General features: G+C 43.3%; 1 protein-coding gene across 1 annotated transcript in view; it reads left to right on the top strand.

Moving 5' to 3' along the window:
* Positions 1-18552, top strand: part of FRMD4A (FERM domain containing 4A) — a 349079-nt gene that overhangs the window by 111589 nt on the left and 218938 nt on the right. The window contains exon 2 of the mRNA XM_011934291.1: positions 11943-12008. Within this exon, the coding sequence (XP_011789681.1) occupies positions 11943-12008 (66 nt within the window). The remainder of the gene's footprint in view (positions 1-11942; positions 12009-18552) is intronic.

The following is an 18552-nucleotide window of genomic DNA, read 5'->3' as shown; positions in this document are numbered from 1 at the left end:
CCACAGCGATGGGCTTTGGACTTTGTGTGAAAAATGTACCTCCAGGCAAAGGAAACAGCACGGGCCAGGCCCCACGGCCAGGGAGAGGCTGGTCCTCAGAGGAACAGACTCTAGAAGTCCCGGATGGCCCAGTCTTGAAACTGAGAGGAGCAGTGGGAAGGAGAGTATTTGAAAAAAAAGGGATCTGGGAGGTGAGGCCATTGTCAGAGAGCCTGTTATCCATGTTCAGACAGTTGCCTTTCACAGATGCTAGCAGCAATACGTAAAGAAGGAAGAATCTCACTCTGCACCCACATCAGGTGGGCCTCCGAGGCCTTCAGGCCTCTGTGCAGATCTGCCCAAGGGCTGCTGTCTGCCTCCCATCTCTGTTTCCGTTAGCCTCTGCCTCTGTTCAGACTGCACAGCACTCCCTCTCTGATCCAGATTTCCAGCTCCCTTTCCTTTGTAAGGATTAGGCTCTATTCCCTTCCCCTGCCCCTCTCCTAATAATAATGAATAATGATAGTAATACCATCCAGTGCTCGGTAGGTTAAGGCTCTGTGGCTCTTCAGAGACTCTGGTTGCTCCAGCTGCAGAACCAAAGATATCTTGTATTCCCAGGCTTGAGTGAAAAGTACACATCTGCAGTTGTGTTGTAAATGAGAGCTTGCTAGTAAGTCTTCATAAGCGTATGTATTTCCAGTAGAATAGTAGGTTAAAATCCTGATAATGTACTCAAAATGGAGGTAAAGAAAATCCTGCTTTCAGAAGACACTCTAGCAGTGGCAGAACGTAGAAGGAAACAGGTTCCTCCAAATTTTAGGGGTCCAGCTGGTTGGATGTCACCCAGAAAGCACTGCTGCCCACCAGGAGCCTGTACGACTTTGTGCACCTGCCCGCCACCTGTGAGCAGCTTCTGCCCTATGCTCCCCAGTATGGTGTCCATGGTACAGGACCTAACTCTGGGGCCCATGCCATTGCATCTTTCAGCATCCATCTGCCCTTGTCATTGTAGTCAGAGTGTTGGCTGCCAGGCATGAGGAGGGTGACTGTGGACCCACCCCAGCAGAATCTGGGCCTTCCACATCTGTCGCACCTGTCTGTTGTTCACACCATTAGCTTGTTTGATTGGAAGGTGGAAAGCACACCCCACCTCCCCACATCACACAGCGGAGCTGTGGGTAGGAGTTCCTCTTCAGCAAGATGCCGTAACGCCCTCAGGAGAGCTCCCTGCTGTACCAGCCTCTTACCTGCCTGGGTCCATGCCTCGTCGTCTACACTTTAGGCCCAGAGACTGATTATTAATATTTCCTGACACGCTGCCCTGTCGCGCCATGTGGAGATGGCTAGTTGCTCGGCCTGGAGGACTTGTGGCTTGAATCACATAGACCACTGGGTCCCCACACCAGGACTTCTCTTTTGCATTATCAGAGAAAACCGAATTGCCTTTTGCTGCAGGAGCAGCAGCAGCAGAGTCACTAGGATTTGCTTTTCAAAGATCTGCAAGTAAAACGCCAGCCTGGGTTATGACTTCAAGTGCAAACCCACAGAGGGTTGAGCTTTGAAGAATGCATTGCTATTTCCATTTTCTATTACATCAACATTGTCATGTTAATTTGTTTCTGATAGAGCCACTCACTTAATAACTTCCATGTGGTGTATAAGCTGCAACTGTATCCAGCAGCCAAGAGCCTGAAGGACCCACCTGCGTGTGTTTTGTTTTTTGTTTTTTGAGAAAGGATCTCACTCGGTTGCCCAGGCCAGAGTGCAGTGGCCTGATTTCAGCTCACTGCAACTTCTGCTTCCTGGGCTCAGGCAATCCTCCCGCCGCAGCCTCCCAGGTAGCTGGGACTACAGGCACACACCACCATGCCCTGCTAATTTTCATATTTATGTTTCTGGGTTTTGCCGTGTTGCCCAGGCAGGTCTCAAACTCCTGAGCTCAAAGGATCCTCCCGCTTCTGCTTCCCAAAGTGCTGGCATTACAGGAGTGAGCCTCCGTGCCTGGCCACACCTGCGTATGTTCTTTTAGATCCAGGAGAGTCACAACAGAGACAGGTGGAATCGTTTGCCAGAGGTTTTGAGCAACATAGGAACAAGGTCATCCTCTCTGAATGAGGCTTCTGGTGTCTCGTGCCTGTGTCTCCTTTCCTTGCATTGTCATCTTCTTTCAATATGATATCACTTGAGAACCGAGCGAAAGTAAGCTTGAGATAAACCAGAGGGAATAATTATCATAAAAATCATATTACAATGATAATAAAAATGATTATATAAAATTTTTATAAAATAAAAATTTGTATTAAAAATTTTATTAAAAAATTACAATCAGCCTTTGGCCTGTAAAGGTTCTGGGCAGATCCCCCACTTGCCCACTGTTGTAATATGTGTTATTTCCCTGGTGCAGCTGAAGAGTGGACAGGGAACTGATGAATTTTATTTTTGAGATGGAGTCTCACTATGTTGCCAGTCCTTCTGCCTTAGCCTCTTAGGTAGCTGGGATTACAGGGGTGAGCCACCATGCCCAGATAGATGAATTAATAAACATATGTATTATTTATTATATATTATATGATATATTATTTATTATATGTTAATTATATATTCATTGTGTGTTATATATTACATATTATTTGTTGTATATTATATAATGTTATATATTATATAACATATTACATATTATATTATATAACATTATATATTACATATATTACATATATATCTATATGGGCTGCAAGTGGTGGCTCACATCTGTAATCCCAGAACTTTGGGAGGCTGTGGTGGGAAGATTACTTGAGCCCAGGAGTTCAAGACTAGCCTGGACAACATGGTGAGTCCCCATATCTACAAAAATACAAAAATTAGCCCTGTGTGGAGGTGCGTGTCTGTAATCCCAGCTACTTGGGAGGCTGAGGTGGGAGAATCTCTTGAGCCCCAGGAAGGCAGAGGTTGCAGTGAGCTGTGATCGTGCCACTGAACTCCAGCCGGGACCACAGAATGAGACCCTGTCTCAAAAACATAAAACAAACAAACAAAAAAAAAAAATATGACTATATATATTTGAACTTTACATCATAATGCTCTTGGATACCTATAGATGTGTAGATATATACAGAACCACAGTAGATAAGGAGGATGAGCAAGTCTAGATATGTAATGTACAACATGAGGACTAAAGTTAAAATTGTATTGTGTTTGGATTTTTTGTTACATAAATAGATTTTAGCTGCTGTCATCCCACAACAAAAGTAACCATGTGAGATGATAGATATATTAACCAACTTCACGGTAGTAACCATTACACTATCTGTATGTATCTAATATTTTTGATTGTTTGTTTTTTGAGACAGAGTTTCCCTCTGTTGCCCAGGCTGGAGTGCAGTGGCACGATCTCCGCTCACTGCAACCTCCGCCTCCCGGGTTTCAGTGATTCTCCTGCCTCATCCTCCCCAGTAGTTGGGATTATGAGTACATGCCAACACACCTGGCTAATTTTTGTAGTTTTAGTAGAGACCAGGTTTCACCATGTTGGCTGGGCTGTCTTGACCTCAAGTGATCTGCCCACCTCGGCCTCCCAAAGTGTTGTGATTACAGTGCAGGGATTAATATTTTTAACAAATTTTAAATTGCCTGAAGTCCTTTCTTTTTCCATGCGTATATTTCCTGTGAATTTCTTGAGGTTGCTGTAGCCGCGTGGGATTCATTCCTCTCCTCCTGGCTGAGATGTGCTTTATGATTATTGAGTTTTTGTGGTCTTGCAACATTTGGGTACCTAGATTGGACTTTGAGTCTTCATTTTTCTGTGAAGGAAACTGAAGTGGAGAGAAGGATGTGGCTCTTGAGGTGACCCAGTACCCGGGGGCACCAACCATGACTTGTGCCGGGAAGTTGTAGTCATGGCCTTGGAATTTCCTTCTGAGCCACACAACGGCCTGGGTCAGAGGTCAGATCATGAGGGGCTGCTGTCCTGCATCCGACATCCTCGGGGTGTCTTGTGGTTGAAGTTTAAGGGACTGTACTTGGGGAAGACGTGCTGTCAGCGGTAAGTCACTGGTAGGGCCTTGGCTTTTGAAATCTACATTTTCTGTCTGATGACTAAGTTTTAAAAGATAGCATCTCAGGTGGTTTGGGGAGTATTGGTAATTTTCCTAAATGAAGCGTGTCTTGGAAGATTAATTCTTTGTTTTGTGCAATTCTAGCGAGTCATTAATATTGCTTATTTTATTGTCTTGTAAATTTATTGTCTCCAGAATGAATATGAGAAACAACTTGATGGCTTGCTTTTCACAGAGACGTCAACGAGGAGGCAATTGGTAACTAGACTAAAAAAATTTTTTGGCAGGGCTGTGAACATCTCACTAAACAGCTCTGCTCCCTCACCATCCCCTCCTTCAACCCCACACCACAGTGTCTTCCCTGTAATAGTTTCAGTGTAAATTAGCCTCAGGAAACTAAGAGAATACATGTGTCAATTGACTATTTTTTAGTTTTTGTTTTAAAAAACACATGTTTTTTCCTGGGTTCAGGATCAATTTGCACAACTGCATTACATTTCTATAAAAATGCTCTAGGCCAGGCATGGTGGCTTATGCTTGTAATCCCAGCATTTTGGGAGGCTAAGGTGGGGAGGGTCACTGGAGTCCAAGAATTTACATAGTGAAGCGTATCTCTACAAAAATAAACACAGTTAGCTGGGCATGCTGGCGCGAGCCTATAGTCCCAGATACTCAGGAGGCTGAGGTGGGAGGATCGCTTGAGCCTGGGAGGTTAGAGCTGCAGTGAGCTATGATAGCGCCCCTACACTCCAGCGTAGGAGACAGAGGAGACCCTGTCTATAAAAATAACATAAAACAAGATGAGCCTGATAATATCTACCTCTTGTCTTACGAGAACTATGGGTTCAACACATATTAAGTGTTTCCAAAACCATACAACTGATAATTAACAGCTAACATTGTGATGAGTATATACTTTGTACCAGATACAGCACTAAGAAATTTCCGAACATTAGTTAATTTAATCATTGCAGAGTTCCTATTACCTCCTTCTACCTCCTAAAAGAGGTAGAAGCTATTCTATCCCTCTTTTACAGACAAGGAACAAGGCTTAAAAAGATGAAGTAAGCTGGGAGTGGTGGATCACTCCTGTAATTCCAGCACTTGTCTGGGAGGCCAAGGCAGGAGGATCAATTGAGCCTGGGAGGTTGAGGCTGCAGTGAGCCAAGATCACACCATTGCACACCAGCCTGGGCAATAGAGCAAGACTCTGTCTTAAAAAAGTAAATAAAAACCAAAATGAAACAAAAACCTTCTATACAGTGGAACTAGGATTATTTCTTCTCAGCAGCTCCTGCACAGGCATATACCATGGCATAGAAATTATTTTGCAGGCCAGGTGTGGTGGCTCACGCCTGTAATCCCAGCATTTTGGGAGGCCAGGGCGGGTGAATCACCTGAGGTCAGGAGTTTGAGACCAGCCTGGCCAACATGGTGAAACCCCATCTCTACTAAAAAATACAAAAAATTAGCCAGGTGTGGTGGCGGTCACCTGTAATCCCAGCTACTTGGGAGGCTGAGGCAGGAGAATCGCTTGAACCCAGGAGGCGGAGGTTGCAGTGAGCAGAGATCGCGCCACTGCACTCCAGCCTGAACAATAAAATGAGGCTCCATCTCACAAAGAGAGAGAAAGAGAGAGAGAGAAGACTTTGCCAAACCTTGAATTCTGTTACTTTCCATGTGCTGCTGTGGTGTGGGCAGCAGAATGTTCCGAAGTTGCTGTTTTATGACTGTTTCCAATTTAAGCCTAAACCAGAAAAATTAAATTTCAACTCTGATTGGGTACCCTGCACCACTCCGTATTACAAGACATCCTGAAATCATCATTTGTTATTGCTGGTTAGTTATTTTAGTAAGGCCTCATAGCGGAGACTCCCCTGCTATGTATGAACAATTATTCCTTCTGCCATTAATGATATGTCAGGCTATTGTAGACAGATACCCTCAAAAATATGTATTTATAAATCCCTCTTTCCAAAATCTGCACTCTCAAAAGTACTTCTGATCAAAATGGACTTTCCAGTCTTTTTTTTTTTTTTTTTTTTTTTTTTTGGTAGAGAAGGGATTTCACTCTGTTGCCCAAGCTGGAGAGCAGTGGCAGGATCATAGCTCACTGCAGCCTCCAACTCCTGGGCTCATGCAGTCCTCCTGCTTCAGCCTCTGGAGTAGATGGGGCTACAGGTGTGCACCCCATGACTGGCTAATTTATTAATTTTTTTGTAGAGATGGGGTCTTGCTCTGTTGCCCAGGCTGGTCTCAAACTCCTAGCCTCAAATGATCCTCCCTCCTTGGTCTCCCGAAGAGTTGAGATGACAGTCATGAGCCACTGAGCCTGGCCTGGCTTCCCATTAATTCTGTCTGCAGTGTGAGAATGTGTCAGGGGTTCAATCTTAAGTATTCTGGCTTGTATGACAACTCATTCTCATTTGTCTGTTAACATTTAATTTTATTTGTTAAAAAGATAGGCAATCCAAAATTTGCTGGGAAAGAAACTGCTTGTGCTCCATTTCCTATGCCTGACCTCAAATAGGGTCATTCACCTTTCTAGATAAATTTCTTTTTTACACTTTTTTAACTGAAGAAAAAAAAGTAACATGTTAAGTCATATTTGGATGAGGTGGAGTGGGCTAAACCACCCAGAAGCCTAATACTGTTGCATATCTACTCCCATATTTTTGTTTTTGCCTCTTAATCCCTGTCCACGTGCATGACAATTAGTATACATATCATTTATTTTTTTATTTTTATTTTTTATTTTTATTTTTTGAGATAGAGTCTCACTCTGTCACCCAGGCTGGAATACAGTGGTGCAATCTTGGCTCACTGCAACCTCCACCTCCTGGGTTCAAGCGATTCTCGTGCCTCAGCCTCCCAAGTGGCTGGGACTACAGGCGTGTGCCACCATGCCTGGCTAATTTTTTTGTGTGTGTGTATTTTTAGTAGAGACGGGGTTTTGCCATGTTGCCTAGGTTGGTCTCTAACTCCTGAGCTCAGGTAATCCACCTGCCTCGGCCTCCCAAAGGGCTAGGATTACAGGCGTGAGCCACCGCGCCAGGCCAGGATACGTATCAATGATAGTCTGCTGTGGTCACTGAAGCTAGTATCATAAATGTGTTTACATGTTTCTGCACAGTCTTCATGTCAGAGTGTACCTTAGCAGCAAAGTTGGATAGATTGGGGCAGACACTTCACTTTCAAAATAACACTTTTTCATATTTCCTTTAGAATCACAGGGCACTTGGCAGGCCTCTGCGTGGGCTAGAATTGTGTTGTAGCAAGGCAATTGGTTATTGGAATGGTCGCCAGTTGATATCTATGAGAAGCCTTGTTCTCTAAAGGATTTCCTTTGAGGGTGATGCCAGGGCTCCAGTAGTGTCTGAACAGCTGGAAATGAAAACAAAACAAGGGAAAGCAGTATTATTTCAGAATTGTTAGTATTGAAAAGAAAATTTCAGTGTACCTGGCAAGTCAGACAAAGCTACAGATGTCAGTTCTTTGTACACACCCAGAATGGTGAAGCTTTTCTGAACTGATGATAATAACAAGATACTCTAACCTTACTTGAGTATGGAACAACAGGCAGGTGCTCGCTTTTGAAAAATAAACCACAACAGTGCTGTCAAAAGAAAGTTGTACCTTCAAAAACATGATGATTCAAAGGTGAGTCTGTTTAGACACTTCTCTGTGCTGTTTGCAGAGACATTTTGCTTTCTACAGGGAGGCGTTAAAATATGGAGTATGTTTGTAAATTTCCCAGGAATGACTGTTGGGAAGAGGAAAGAAATTGGAAGACCTAGGGTGGATACTAACATCATGATACATAGTTACTTCCTTAAATTGCTGAGCAGATAAGGTGAGATCGTTTTATGTAATGAGGATTATTTTGTTCAGATGAAAATGAGAACCTCAGGGAAGACCTTTAAGAGTGAGTGTGAACTTTGTGAGCTTGGAAATATTTCGAGAAAATGATACACTTCATCTTCTTTATTACTGCGATTAAAACTTTATTTGATCCAATAATGTCTTTCAGATACCAGTTTGTTTTCATAAAATTTATTAGACTGTGATTAAGTAACTCAAGAGCGTATTTACACCCTTAACCTTTTATGATAAAATGAAGCTCAAAACTGTTTTATAGATGCAGAAAACAAACAGCATTTCTTCCTTAAAACTCTCCCCTATTCTCAGTCGAGACTTTTCTCAAATCTATGACTAAAGTTTTAAAAGAATTTCACATAACTTTCTGGATGTGATACCATTTTCCTTCTTAAAACTTTTACTCTATTAACCTTAGGTTCTTTCTAATGAGAACTGAATCAGTGTGGCTCGAAAACTTTATCTAAAGTACCTGTGCAATTGCTATTATCTGGCCTATTGAAACTTGAAATTAACATTTCTGGTGTACTTTTTTGAAGAAGGAATCATTTATACATGTTGGTATAGCAGCACCTATTTCAGTCTAATTTAAAATTGTAATGGCTTTCATTGAACTTAGGGAATGATTGAAAGGAAGCTGATAGATTTTTAAAAACTAAGTCAATCAGTGAAGATGCTTACTCTGTGCAAGGTTGATGGATTCTAATAGGACTTGAGCCCATTTTCCCACTAAGGCAATTAACACCAGCAGTTAAGGGTTCAACAGGTGAATAAGGAGTTTGCATAGACCCATCAAATGTCCACTGTGGCCTGCTTTGACTTACATGTGCAGAATGGCAAGGCTTTGGATTGAAGTTTTACCTCTGTTTTTAATCTGTTCATTGGAGGGCTTATGAATATATGAAACTTTTCTTGATTTTTCTCAGAGCTGGGGGCTGCTGAGTAATTGATGTAACTCAGAAGCAAGAGACGTTGAGATTAGCCTCCGTGTAAGCAGGACATGTTGTGTTGAGTTAGATCCCAAAACAAGGGAAACCTGACTTGATGGGAACATGGGATGACTTCTTTAGAGGAGGGAATAAGATAATTTTCTCATAGGATTTCATGACAGCTTTGGATATGTTGGCAATGAGTGAATAATCCCTGTTGAACCAGAAGAAAAGAGATTGTCTTTTTTTGTTATTTATTTCATCTTGCCCTGCCTGCAAATACGTTGGGGGTTAGGGCTTCACCATGTGAGTTTTAGGGGAACACAATCCAGTCCATAACTCCCGGTCTCCAGGAGCTGAGGGTCAAGGAGAGGGTCATGAAGGACGCAGGCCGGCTGGCCACTGGGTGGGACTGAGCGGTGAGTGCAGTAGGCACCCTCGGCCTGCGACTGTGCTGCCACCTGCTTCCATTTGCAGAGACGCTCATTCTCGTCGGGATAGCAGCTCCAGACCTAACAGGACTTGAGGAATATCAGGGTTATTTTTAGCCTGGAGAGTTGGTACGTCCCATGGCGCATGAGAGAAACGAGACTGTTCTTTAGTCCCAGTTACTCAGGAGGCTGAGGTGGGAGTATCGCTTGAGTCTGGGAAGTGGAGGTTACAGCGAGTTGAGATTGCATCACTGCACCCCAGCCTGGACAACAGAGCAAGATTCTGTCTAAAAAAAAATTAAATTAAAATAAGAGCTCCCTTAGGGCCAGGCACTGTGCTGAGTGTGTAAAGGCAAGACTGTGTCTCATCTGAGACTGTCTTTTTTATCTTTCCTGGAGGAAAGGTTTATGAGAAGGACCCTCGTGGCTGGACAAGGAGACAAGGCCAGGATCTGCTCATGTGCATCCTTTCTTTAGATCTGCTTAAAGTGGCCAGTTAGCTGGGGAAAAGAACTTGTATTTAGTGGGGACTATAGAGTCATATAAAATAGGCGTTGAGTTCTCTAAAGGATTTCCGCTAAAGAAATACAAGGAAGGAAACTTACGTGTCATCTGGTCCAGACAGTCGTGTTGGAGCTATTTCATACTAGCCTGTAAGAGCCAATTGCTGCATTTTCAGGAATGCAGGGTGCCCATTGTAAAGCATAGCCATTGTTAAAATGAAGTTCTATACACAGGCTTAAACACATGGCGTTAGCAAACAAAGGTAATAAAAATCCATCCCGGCCGGGCGCAGTGGCTCACGCCTGTAATCCCAGCACTTCGGGAGGCCGAGGCGGGCGGATCACGAGGTCAGGAGATCGAGACCATCCTGGCAAACATGGTGAAACCCCGTCTCTATTAAAAATACAAAAAATGAGCCGGGCGTGGTGGCAGGCTCCTGTAATCCCAGCTACTTGGGAGGCTGAGGCAGGAGAATCGCTTGAACCCAGGAGGCGGAGGTTGCAGTGAGCAGAGATCGCGCCACTGCACTCCAGCCTGAACAATAAAATGAGGCTCCATCTCACAAAGAGAGAGAAAGAGAGAGAGAGAAGACTTTGCCAAACCTTGAATTCTGTTACTTTCCATGTGCTGCTGTGGTGTGGGCAGCAGAATGTTCCGAAGTTGCTGTTTTATGACTGTTTCCAATTTAAGCCTAAACCAGAAAAATTAAATTTCAACTCTGATTGGGTACCCTGCACCACTCCGTATTACAAGACATCCTGAAATCATCATTTGTTATTGCTGGTTAGTTATTTTAGTAAGGCCTCATAGCGGAGACTCCCCTGCTATGTATGAACAATTATTCCTTCTGCCATTAATGATATGTCAGGCTATTGTAGACAGATACCCTCAAAAATATGTATTTATAAATCCCTCTTTCCAAAATCTGCACTCTCAAAAGTACTTCTGATCAAAATGGACTTTCCAGTCTTTTTTTTTTTTTTTTTTTTTGTTAGAGATATGGTCTCACTCTGTTGCCCAAGCTGGAGAGCAGTGGCAGGATCATAGCTCACTGCAGCCTCCAACTCCTGGGCTCATGCAGTCCTCCTGCTTCAGCCTCTGGAGTAGATGGGGCTACAGGTGTGCACCCCATGACTGGCTAATTTATTAATTTTTTTGTAGAGATGGGGTCTTGCTCTGTTGCCCAGGCTGGTCTCAAACTCCTAGCCTCAAATGATCCTCCCTCCTTGGTCTCCCGAAGAGTTGAGATGACAGTCATGAGCCACTGAGCCTGGCCTGGCTTCCCATTAATTCTGTCTGCAGTGTGAGAATGTGTCAGGGGTTCAATCTTAAGTATTCTGGCTTGTATGACAACTCATTCTCATTTGTCTGTTAACATTTAATTTTATTTGTTAAAAAGATAGGCAATCCAAAATTTGCTGGGAAAGAAACTGCTTGTGCTCCATTTCCTATGCCTGACCTCAAATAGGGTCATTCACCTTTCTAGATAAATTTCTTTTTTACACTTTTTTAACTGAAGAAAAAAAAGTAACATGTTAAGTCATATTTGGATGAGGTGGAGTGGGCTAAACCACCCAGAAGCCTAATACTGTTGCATATCTACTCCCATATTTTTGTTTTTGCCTCTTAATCCCTGTCCACGTGCATGACAATTAGTATACATATCATTTATTTTTTTATTTTTATTTTTTATTTTTATTTTTTGAGATAGAGTCTCACTCTGTCACCCAGGCTGGAATACAGTGGTGCAATCTTGGCTCACTGCAACCTCCACCTCCTGGGTTCAAGCGATTCTCCTGCCTCAGCCTCCCAAGTAGCTGGGACTACAGGCGCCCACCACCATGCCCGGCTAATTTTGTATTTTTAGTAGAGACAGGGTTTCTCCGTGTCGGTCAGGCTGGTCTCAAACTCCCGACCTCAAGTGATCCACCCACCTCGGCTTCCCAAAACACTGGGATTACAGGCATGAGCCACCGCGCCCGGCCTCAATAGATATTTTGGAATGATTGAACGAACTGGTATTTCCAATTCCTGGCATTATACAGTGCCGACTCCCATAGGAAGTTTTGTCCAGAGGAATATGCCTAGCAGAGCGCAGCGTCGGCAACCCTCTAACCCTTTGTCTGGCTGCTAGACTCTCAGTGATTACCATTTCTCTTCCCTCTTAGATGACGGAGGGCCGCCGATGTCAAGTACATCTTCTTGATGACAGGAAGCTGGAACTCCTAGTACAGGTAAATCACTTTTGGTCAATTTTCTGAGTTTCTTTGGCAACCGATGTGGTTTCAGACCTTGATCCAGCAGGGGATGAAGGGGGATATGGTAAACTGTTTTTAAATCTCTGTCTGTTAATATCTGTGAGAGAATGACTAGGACACACCAGGGTGTTTTGTGTGTGTGTGCTATTTCTGCATCCAAGGCCAGATGTACAACTAGCCTATTGTTACAAATTTCTAAAAAAGGAAATTCCACAATGCCATTAGCTATTCTTTCTGCCTGGAAGGAGTTAACTACAATGTAACCTAAATAGCTCTTGCTGTAACTAAAATTGATTTAGTCTTCCCTGCTCAGAGGGAATAGAAAAAGGTTTGGCTCTTTTTGTTTTTTTGTTTTGTTTTGTTTTGTTTTGTTTTGAGACAGAGTCTCACTCTTGTTGCCCAGGCTGAAGTGTAGTGGCGTGATCTTGGCTCACAGCAACCTCCGCCTCCCGGGTTCGAGTGATTCTCCTGCCTCAGCCTCCCGAGTAGCTGGGATTACAGGCATATGCTACCATGCCCTGCTAATTTTTTGTATTTTTAGTTGAGACGGGGGTTTCTCCATGCTGGTCAGGCTGGTCTTGAACTCCTGACCTCAGGTGATCTGCCCACCTCGACCTCCCAAAGTGCTGGGATTATAGATGTGAGCCACCGCGCCTAGCCTAAAGATTTGTTCTTTTCTTTTCTTTTCCAGTTGAGATTAAAGAGGAACAATCTCTGTCCTCTTTCTAAGTGCTAAGCAACCCCCTTCTTACCCCATCCCATGGGTTGACATTGGCATCACTTGTGAGCATCTGGAGAAACTGAGATGCAGGAAATCAATCAATTAATTCCAACCAAGAACACATCAGTGTCAGCAAAGCTGGAGAAGTAATTGGAATCATACACCCTCATCTTCTTCAACTTGTTCTTAAACAGACCGTTGTTTGACCCAAAGCTCTAAAGAATGGTGTCTCCAACTCTGACTTAAAAAGTTTACCATTCCAGATCTGCTGTTCAATGCCAATTTTGATTACATTTGCTTGCTGTTTATTCTTAGATGCCTATCTCTGGGTCCTAGAGCACTGTGTCTCACTCTCTATCACATTTAGCTGTGAAGGAGCTGCAGTTTATCAGTGGGTTGAGAGGATGCCACCTGCTCATGGGGGAAGTGATGATACTTCAAAGGGGAAATTAACATGTAGACACTTTTGTCTCATATTGCCTTGTACATGCTGCTTGGAATTGAAAGTGTTCAAACTGCGGACTTTGAGTTAATACTTTTAATAGGATTCAAATGATAAAGGCTTTATACATGCAATATAGGAAACAGAAAATAGGAAGAAGGCTCATAAACACATGACACTAATAATTCAAGTGCTGTTCTCATTTTGGTGGATTTCTTTCCAGCATTTTTCATATTTGTATTTCTTATATGACTGTAATCATACAAGAAATGTGTATGTATAATTCTGCATATCTTATTTTTCCACTTACCATTGTCTTTCACTAACGTTTTCTAAGTGACTGTAAATTGTCATTTTCGGAAACAGCTGCATAAATTCTAGAAATTGATATACAATTATTATCTAATCATGTCCCCATTTGAGTATATTTAAGGGATTTTAGCAAAACATTTTCCCACTATTACAAATAAATGCTGTGATTAACATATCCCTATATACAGGGTTCTCCTGCATTTTAGATTATGGCCGTTTTAGGCTCGATTCCATGGCCTTAAAGTCATTAAAAGTCAAATTTGTGGTTTGAATTTGGAAGAGTGAGGCAATAAAGGGAAACCATCAAATTGAGTGAGATCTCATTAATTAGCAGAATCGTTAACTGAGAAACATTCGAAGCTTCAAATTGCCAAGAGTCAGTGTGAAGAGTTTATAGGCGAGTGGTCTGGTGTATTTTACACGCTTTTCCTGAATCGAAGCTTGGAGGTTTAGAAAGAAGCCACCTTCTGGGATAGGAAATGAGACCTCAAATGGCAGTTCAGAAACTACCTCTTGGCCAGCCTGCTTTGAGAAAGAAATAGATTTAATTACTGATGTGCGCAGTTTGGGAACAGTTACCCTCAACCCTATAAAATCAAGAAAATGTTGAATTAGGCAAACGAGAGAAGTTCATGTTTTTCCCACCGCTTTATAGAACAGACTTCCCGTGTTATTCTCTCTTCCTGGAACACGCTCCTTCCCACACCCCCACATCCTGGACCTAGCTGGTGTCTCTTAAGTCTTTACTTCACAACTTGGAGGATACCCCCCACCAATGCTTTCCCTGACCCCCTCCGACTAGTCTGTCCTGAGTTTCTTTCTTATGACACGGCCACACCTCGCTGTCATTGGTTGTGTACTTGTTACCACTTCCTGGAGCCCCCGACAGTTTGAGGGCTAGGTCTGTGTCTGCATCATGGTGTATCCCCAGTACCTAGCCCAGGGTCAGGCACGTAGTGTCACTAAATAAAGACTTGTTGAATGAAAGAATGGATAAACCCTAAGATGCCTTGGCATTACTTCCCCCAAAGACTTCTTGCCAGAGTACCAGTTGCTTCACAGGGAATGTAGCTTCATGCACACACACACACACACACGCACACACACACACATCTGTCTATCTGTAGATACACACACTATCTATACATTGAGAGATATACACACTGCCTGTACATAGATGCACACACTTATTTGGCTAGGTATTGATAGTATGTGTATCTATGTATAGATAGATAGATAGATAGATAGATAGATAGATAGATAGATAGATAGATAGATTGAGTTCATGTGTGTTAAGCTAAATACATATATATATTTATATTTATATATATGGAAAGATTCTAAATTTATTCACAGAATGGGCTTTAGCAAAACTTGGAGAAACAACATTAAAACTAGTGAATGAAAGGCAGCTTAAATCTTTCACTCTTTTTTTCTCCTCTGCAAAATTCTGTTGCCCAGGATTCTGTCTGTTGGGCAGTATCCTCTCTAAAGGGAATCTGGATTCTCTAGCTCTTCTGGACCCAGCTCTAAGTTTTTAATAAAACATTTGACCTAAACTCTTTCATATTTTACATTCAGAGAGTGGTAGCCTTCAGGTTCATTTATACTTTAGTCATCACAATATATTAAACACTGAGACCGATATTGTTAAGAATAATTGCAGAATATTTGTAGTAAGCCTTAGACAAAACAATGCTTTTCCTGATCTTTTGACCTGGAGCTGTAGGGGGAGGAGATGGGTGAAAAAGACACTTACATTGACCTGACAAGGTTTGTAACATGGCGAGTCAGGTTTAGAGCAAGTGTTTCTCTCCCCCAGATAAGTAAATGGGTTTGCATGAGGGTGACTGACTGAAAGATATTAATAAGATGGAGCGGATGGGAGAGGTTAGTTTTTAGCCACTGTGAGGATAGGAGGCTCATCAAAGGCTACACCTCAGATCTTCAGAAGCAGGGGAGCTTCTGTGGCATCAGTGTCGGGCAAGAAAGCTGATGGCATCCAAACCGACTCCCCAATTGCCTCTTGCCAGGAGGATGCAGTAGCAGACAACCACACAGATAATTTCAGGCAGCACTGTAAACTCGGCCACTCCAAGCATAATATTTCCCTCTCCAGAAAAAAAAATGACTGTCATCCTAATGTTTCATGCTTATTCCATACAGCATTTTGAAATTACCAAGTGAAATCTGTGCTTCCAAATCCTCTGTTGCTCTGAGAATATCACACGTTACTCACAGTAGGGGAGGGCAGTCAAGAGTGACATACTAGGAATTAATATTCGAGAGGCTCATCCCTAAATCCACAGGCAATTTCCTGACACCCACATCTTTACCAGGTAGCTTCTTAAGTCCTGAAATTCCACTTAAAAGCAACTGGAAGATGATGTGAGCATTTAGCCACAGAGCATGCCTGCAGCCTTGGCTGTGGACACATGCAGGTTGCATAGACAGATTGCCCTCCAGTTCAGCCCGCAGAGAGCATCTTCTGCTCTGTCTTCTAGAATTGTTTCCACCAGTTGGAAATGTACTTTTAAAAAAGCCTTCATCAGGCCAGATGCAGTGACTCACACCTGTAATCCCAGCACTTTCAGAGGCCGAGAGTAGATCACTTGAGGTCAGGAGTTCGAGATCAGCCTGGCCAACATGGTGAAACCCTGCCTCTACTAAAAATACAAAAAAAAATTAGCTCGGTATGGTGGTGTACGCCTGTAATCCCAGCTCCTCAAGAAGATGAGGTAGGACAATCACTTGAACCTGGGAGACGGAGGTTGCAGTGAGCCGAGATCATACCACTGCACGCCAGCCTGGACAACAGAGCAAGACTTTGTCTCAAAAAGAAAAAAAGCCTTCATCAAAATGAGAGGAGACATCCTCATCTCAGTCTTGGAGCTGCCTCTTCTGGAGGATGCTATAACCAGATATGGGGGGCAGAGCATGTTTTATGGTCAGCCGAACTCCCCAAGTCTCGTTGTCATATCCTTGCTACTCGACAATTATTTTCTTCATTTATTTTCTGACCCGAATGTATATTTGGGGGAGCATTTTGACACAGAGAAAGGGAAGTGTGCTTTCGCCATAGTGAGAATGATTTAAGTAAGAATTTCCAAACAGTGAGAGTGGCTAGATGGGGTACAGGAAGCCGTTAGTAGGAAAAATTCTGGACTCTTTCTCTTGACCTTCATAAAAATAGAGTGGATTTTCACTAGAATGGAATGGCTGAGGTGTGGCCCTTCCTTATTTGGTTCACTTGAGGCTTGTGAGACTGTAGATATCCTGTCTCACAGGGAGCCAGCCCAACGCCAGAAAAACTGACGTGACCTTCTACTGCTAGGCAGGCTTCGTTTCAGTGCTTCTTCCCATCACTTTAGATGACTGGTTGGCTGAATTTCTTCCCCACCCCCACTCATTTTTTTTTTTTTTTTTTTTTTTTGAGACAGAGTCTTGCTCTATCACCCAGTCTGGAGTGCAGTGGTGCAGTCTTGGCTCACTGCAACCTCTGCTTCCTGGGTTCAAATGAGTCTCCTGTCTCAGTCTCCCGAGTAGCTGGGACTATAGGCCTGCACCACCACACCCGGCTAATTTTGTATTTTTCAGTAGAGACAGGGTTTCACCATGTTGTCCAGGCTGGTCTCGAATTCCTGACCTCAGTTGACCTACCCACTACAGCCTCCTGCAAAGTGCTGAGATTACAGGCATGAGCGAACTGTACCTGGCCCCCACTTTTTTTTGAGGCAGGGTCTCACTCCATCAACTAGGCTGTGGTGCAGTGGTGCAATTACAGCTCACTGCAGCCTCAACCTTCTGAGCTCAAGTGATCCTCCCAACTCAGCCTCTCCAGTAGCTGGGGTTGACAGATGTGCATTACCATGCCCTGCTAAATTTTTAAATTTTTAGAGAGACAGGGCCTCCCTATGCGGCCCAGGCTGGTCTCCAACTCCAGAGCCCAAGTGATCCTCCTGCCGTAGTCCTTCTCAAAGTGTTAAGATGGCAGGCGTGAGCCACAGCCACCATGCCCGGCCCTTCTTCCCTTTAATGATGGAGCTTTACACATAGGAGTCCTCTCCATCCCCTCAATTCTGCCACAGTGAACCTCGCGCCTTGCTTTCTCTAGGGGATGTGCCCCATGGTGTGCGTCTCCTTTCCAAGTTCCAAGCTGCCCTAGGATTTCCACATCTCTCCCCTCTGACCCAGTCCCTTAGTGGCCATTGGCAAGACATTTACAACTGTCCACTGTGTGCAAACAGAGGCACAAAGTGTCTCTATGATTCTGAGAAGTGGAGCAAATTGTGACTAGTCCGTGTTTTCCAAGGGAATTAAAGATAGCAGTTAGATTATTGCCATGTATTACACAGGGCTCATAATCCTGAGAAAGCAACCAAGACAGAAGCATTTGGAAAGATCTAAGCTGCACCTTGTGGTACAGTAGGCACCAGCCACATGTGACCATTGAGCAAAATGTTGCCAGTGCAAACTGAGATGTGTGCAAGCATAAATCACGCGCCAGCTATGAGCAAGTATAAATCACATGCCGGCTTGTGAAGACTTCCTGTGAAACTTAAGTAAAATGTCTTGTAAATGATTTTTGCCTTGGTGGGTCCATGTTAAAATAATATTTTGAATATATTAAGATAAAATAAATATATAATAAAATAAATTTCACCTTTTAACCTTTTAAATATGGCTAAAAAATTAAAATGTTGGCCAGGTGTGGTGGCTCACGCCTGTAATCCCAGCACTTTGGGAGGCCAAGGAGGGCAGATCATGAGGTCAGAAGATCAAGACCATCCTGGCCAACATGGTGAAATTTTTTGTACCAAAATACAAAAAATTAGCTGGGCATGGTGGCGTGTGGCTGTAGTCCCAGCTACTCAGGAGACTGAGGCAGGGGAATCGTTTGAATCCAGGAGGTGGAAGTTGCAGTGAGTCAAGATCATGCCACTGGACTCCAGCCTGGCACCAGAGCAAGACTCCATCTTAAAAAAAAAAAAAAAAATTAATATCTTATATTGGGCTCACTTTTGTGGCTCACGTTGTATTTTTTT

This window comes from Colobus angolensis, unplaced genomic scaffold (assembly GCF_000951035.1).
Source record: "Colobus angolensis palliatus isolate OR3802 unplaced genomic scaffold, Cang.pa_1.0 Scaffold133, whole genome shotgun sequence".
NCBI lineage: Eukaryota > Metazoa > Chordata > Mammalia > Primates > Cercopithecidae > Colobus > Colobus angolensis.
The sequence above is the reverse complement of the archived record's forward strand: the minus strand, read 5'-3'. Positions and strand labels throughout refer to the sequence as shown.